The sequence below is a fragment of the Geospiza fortis genome, unplaced genomic scaffold (assembly GCF_000277835.1).
Source record: "Geospiza fortis unplaced genomic scaffold, GeoFor_1.0 scaffold576, whole genome shotgun sequence".
Classification (NCBI taxonomy): domain Eukaryota; kingdom Metazoa; phylum Chordata; class Aves; order Passeriformes; family Thraupidae; genus Geospiza; species Geospiza fortis.
Window position 1 is genome coordinate 293,302 of NW_005054603.1, and position 5,077 is coordinate 298,378.

A 5,077-nucleotide genomic window follows, 5' to 3' on the forward strand; every position below is an offset into this window, starting at 1 on the left:
GTTCCCAGCAGTAAATTTAATCTCAGTGTTGATGGGGGCAGCTGGAGTAAAATCTGGTCAGGAAAATGATGGATAAAGGCTGGAAGAACTTGGGTTGGTAATGGGAAGTGCCAGGGGATGGTGAAACCAACAGAAGATGTCACTGAGTCCCCTGGAGCCCTGGAAGTGTCCAAGGCCAGCCTGGATGGGGCTTGGAGCACCCTGGGATGGTGGGAAGTGCCCCTGGATGGGGTCTAAGTCCCTTTCCACCCAAAGCATTCCAGGATTCTGTGATAACACGAGACATCCCAATCTCCTCTTCAACCAGGAAAGCCAAAATGTGGATATTTGGGGTGGGGGGTGGGAATCCCTAAAATACCGAAAAATCCCTAAAATTGAAGATCACCTGGGGGATTCTTTAGGAACTCTATCAAGCTCTGGGTTCTCAACCACCACAGTCACGAATCCATCCCAGGATGAATCCAACAAATCCATCCCAGGATGAACCCGAACAAACCCATCCCAGGATGAATCCCAACAAATCCACCCCAGGATGAATCCAACAAATCCATCTCAGGATGAATCCCAAAAAACCCATTTCAGGAAGAATCCCAACAAATCTCTCCCAGGATGAATCCCAACAAATCCATCCCAGAAAGAATCCCAACAAACCCATCCCAGGATGAATCCCAACAAACCCATCCCAGGATGAACCCCAACAAACCCATCCCAGGATGAATCCCAAAAAACCCATTTCAGGAAGAATCCCAACAAACCCATCTCCCTTGGAGGGAAGAGGATCCTGTGCAGGGGTGTGTTTGCTCTGCCTTACTTTAATTCCAAAACCTGGATTAAAAAGAGCATTTTCTCTGCTTTGGGCTCTGGTTTTTAACCCTTTCACTGAGCAGGACAAGCAGCAACTTGAGGGCAACCAGAGAATTCCAGCCCCAATTCGGGTGGGTGCCTGAAGAGCCAAAAGGGGCAGGTTTGGGAGCAGAGCCCTGGGGGTGGCACCACGATGCTCCTGCCCGGAGGGGCTGCTGTCACTTTGTCACAAGACACCTCATCTCCACCACTCTGACCTGGCACAGGGCTCACTCTGAGGACACCTCATCTCCACCACTCTGACCTGGCACAGGGCTCACTCCAAGGACACCTCATCTCCACCACTCTGACCTGGCACAGGGCTCACTCTGAGGACACCTCATCTCCACCACTCTGACCTGGCACAGGGCTCACTCCAAGGACACCTCACATCCACCACTCTGACCTGGCACAGGGCTCACTCCAAGGACACCTCACATCCACCACTCTGACCTGGCACAGGGCTCACTCCAAGGACACCTCATCTCCACCACTCTGACCTGGCACAGGGCTCACTCCAAGGACAAAATTCCCTGCAGAGAGCACAAAGGGCTGAGGCTGGGAGAGGACCAGAACTGGTGAAGAACATCAACTTCTTCAGCCACTCCAAGCCCCCTCCAACCCTGCCCTGGACACTCCCAGGGATGGGGCAGCCCCAGCTTCTCAGAACGAGTCATAAATAAACTGATTTTTGATTCGTGCACTCCAATCCCTCCTGTTTTTAAGAAACTCCATCCCAAAAAGCAGGGATGCTCTGGAGGAGTAAAATTGGATCTCTTGGAGTCCTGTGTGCTGAAGATGCTCTAGGTGACCTCTGTGGGCACCCACCACCTCCAGACCTTGGCATGGCCACACTCCTGACCTGGGACCCCAAACACCAAGGGGCACAGCACCACTGCAGGATTTTACCCCAAATTTGGGATTCTGCTTTGGGGTTACTCCTCTGCAGGTTGAGGGAAAGGACTCTGCGCACCATGGTCATTTTGGTGGGAGGATCCATTTGATTCCTGATCTACACTATCCCTTCTGATTCCTAATCTATCCCATTCTTTTGATTCTTAATCTATCCTATTTCTTCTGATTCCTAACCCATCCCATTTCTTTTGCCAGTTCAAACAAATATAAATATAAATATAAATATAAATAGAAATAGAAATAGAAATAGAAATAGAAATATAAATAGAAATAGAAATAGAAATAGAAATAGAAATAGAAATATCATTTTAATACAAATACCTTAATGTCACACATAATTTCATGTAATGCACTAATAATTCTTTTTGATTTATACCCTCTAGTAACTTTAATTAAAACCTTTTCTTCATTTTCTCCTGTCTGGTCAATAAATAACTAATTTTATAAACAGAACTGACCCACCACTCTTAAAACTCATGGGCCCAAGTCCCATTTTAGGTGTGGGCCACCTCGATTTAAATGTTCCCCAAACCCTGAGCCCGAGGCAGAGCAGGAATTCCCCCTGGGTCCGTGACCAAGCCAAGGACAGGGACAGGGCAGGCTGGGCGCTTACGTTCGCACTCCTCCACGTCCAGGTTGAACTGGTGCAGGGCGCCCAGCGTCAGCTGCCTCACCTCGGCCTCCAGCAGCAGCTGCAGCAGCGACGTTGAGAGGTGCTTGCAGGCCGACATGCAGGCCGTCTGGGCCACCTTCCCCTGCAGGACAAACGGACACTCGTCAGGGACACCGGCGCAAAAAGCCACCGCGGGACTTCTGCGAGCAACCCCCTTGGTAAAGCCACCAGAGAACTCCTGCAGCCCAGCCAAAACTCCTCAGTAAAGCCATCAGAGAACTCCTCCAGCCCAGCCCAAACATCTTAAGTAAAGCCACCAGAGAACTTTTCCAGCCCACCCAAATCTCCTCAGTAAAGCCACCAGAGAACATCTCCAGCTCAATCAAACATCCTCAGTTAAAACCCCACGTAACTTCTCCAGCCCAGCCAAAACTCCTCAGTTAAATCCACCAGAGAACTTCTCCAGCTCAGCCAAACTGCCTCAGTTTAAGCCATCAGTGCAGAACTCCTGCAGCCCAGCCAAAACTCCTCAGTAAAGCCCCCAGAGAACTTCTCCAGCTCAGTCAAACATCCTCAGTTAAAGCACCAGAGAACTTCTCCAGAGCAGCCTAACCTCCTCAGTAAAGCCACCAGAGAACTTTTCCAGCCCAGCCCAAACATCTTCAGTAAAGCCACCAGAGAACTTTTCCAGCTCAGCCAAAACTCCTCAGTAAAGCCCCCAGAGAACTTCTCCAGCTCAGTCAAACATCCTCAGTTAAAGCACCAGAGAACTTCTCCAGAGCAGCGTAACGTCCTCAGTTAAAGCACCAGAGAACTTCTCCAGCCCAGCCCAAACCTCCTCAGTAAAAGCCACTAGAGAACTCCTCCAGCCCAGCCCAAACATCTTCAGTAAAGCCACCAGAGAACTTTTCCAGCTCAGCCAAAACTCCTCAGTAAAGCCCCCAGAGAACTTCTCCAGCTCAGTCAAACATCCTCAGTTAAAGCACCAGAGAACTTCTCCAGAGCAGCGTAACGTCCTCAGTTAAAGCACCAGAGAACTTCTCCAGCCCAGCCCAAACCTCCTCAGTAAAAGCCACTAGAGAACTCCTCCAGCCCAGCCCAAACATCTTCAGTAAAGCCATCAGAGAACTTTTCCAGCTCAGCCAAAACTCCTCAGTAAAGCCACCAGAGAACTCCTCCAGAGCAGCCAAAACTCCTCAGTAAAGCCATCAGAGAACTCCTCCAGCCCAGCCCAAACATCTTAAGTAAAGCCACCAGAGAACTTTTCCAGCCCACCCAAAACTCCTCAGTAAAGCCACCAGAGAACATCTCCAGCTCAATCAAACATCCTCAGTTAAAACACCACGTAACTTCTCCAGCCCAGCCAAAACTCCTCAGTTAAATCCACCAGAGAACTTCTCCAGCTCAGCCAAACTGCCTCAGTTTAAGCCATCAGTGCAGAACTCCTGCAGCCCAGCCAAAACTCCTCAGTAAAGCCCCCAGAGAACTTCTCCAGCTCAGTCAAACATCCTCAGTTAAAGCACCAGAGAACTTCTCCAGAGCAGCCTAACCTCCTCAGTAAAGCCACCAGAGAACTGCTCCAGCCCAGCCCAAACATCTTCAGTAAAGCCACCAGAGAACTGCTCCAGCCCAGCCAAATCTCCTCAGTAAAGCCACCAGAGAACTTCTTCAGCTCAAACATCCTCAGTAAAGCCACCAAAGAACTTCTGCAGCTCAGTCAAACCTCCTCAGTTAAAGCACCACAGAACTTCTCCAGCCCAGCTAAAACTCCTCAGTTAAATCCACCAAAGAACTTCTCCAGCCCAGCCCAAATCTCCTTAGTAAAGCCACCACAGAACTTCTCCAGCCCAGCCAAAACCCCTCAGTTAAATCCACCAAAGAACTTCTCCAGCCCAGCCCAGCCTCCTCAGCGTGTCCCATCTGTCATGGGATCTTCCCACAGCGCTCAAGGCCACAGCCACCATCTCCCAAGGGAATCCCCTCTGGAAGCGCCCATGGCTGAGGGAAGGGTTAGGCCTTGTTGGGTGCAGCTGGGAAAAGCTCTGATCCAGGAGAGCTCCGGGGTGCCCAGAGCTCAAAGTGTTCTTGTCACATCCTAACACGGGCGAGACAGCATCCCATTGATTATCAGGGAATCATGGAATGTTTGGCTGGGAAGGGACCCTAAAGCCCATCTCATTCCATGGCCAGGGACACCTCCCACTGTCCCAGGTTGCTCCAAGCCCCAGCGTCCAACCTGACCTTGGACATTCCCACCCACAACCTGACCCTCTCTACGGCAGGTAGAGGGTCTGCACCAGGAATTAACCCCATAAAAATGGGGAAATCCTTTGGGATTCAGCCCAACCCCTCAGGCTGACACCACAGGGAACGATCCCGATGCCTGCGTGTGCAACGCCGCCAGGGAGGTTTTGGATCATGGCGCTGCCCCGAAAACAGCTCCAGCAGGAGATTATCTTCTCAAACACTCACAAAAGACTCTTAACACGCTTTCCTGGCACCGAGGCGTGGTTTGGGAGCTCTCACCGACTCTCAGACGCGCTTTACAAGCTGTGTTTAAACTGGGATTAAACGCGGAGTTTACGCCGCGTTTCCAGCTCGGCACCGCCGGTTTCGTTACCGCGGCACGGCAACGTTTGATCCCTGTGCTGGGAAGGGCTTTTTTCCCAGCTCTGCAAAGCTGGTTTGGATCTTCAGGCCACATCC

The 5,077-nt window shown here is 50.9% G+C and overlaps 1 protein-coding gene across 1 annotated transcript in view; it reads right to left on the reverse strand.

Annotated features, from left to right (window-relative positions):
- The window catches only part of EXOC6B (exocyst complex component 6B), a 254,020-nt gene that overhangs the window by 82,445 nt on the left and 166,498 nt on the right, over window positions 1–5,077 (reverse strand). Inside the window, exon 16 of the mRNA XM_031064544.1 lies at window positions 2,372–2,513. Within this exon, the coding sequence (XP_030920404.1) occupies window positions 2,372–2,513 (142 nt within the window). The remainder of the gene's footprint in view (window positions 1–2,371; window positions 2,514–5,077) is intronic.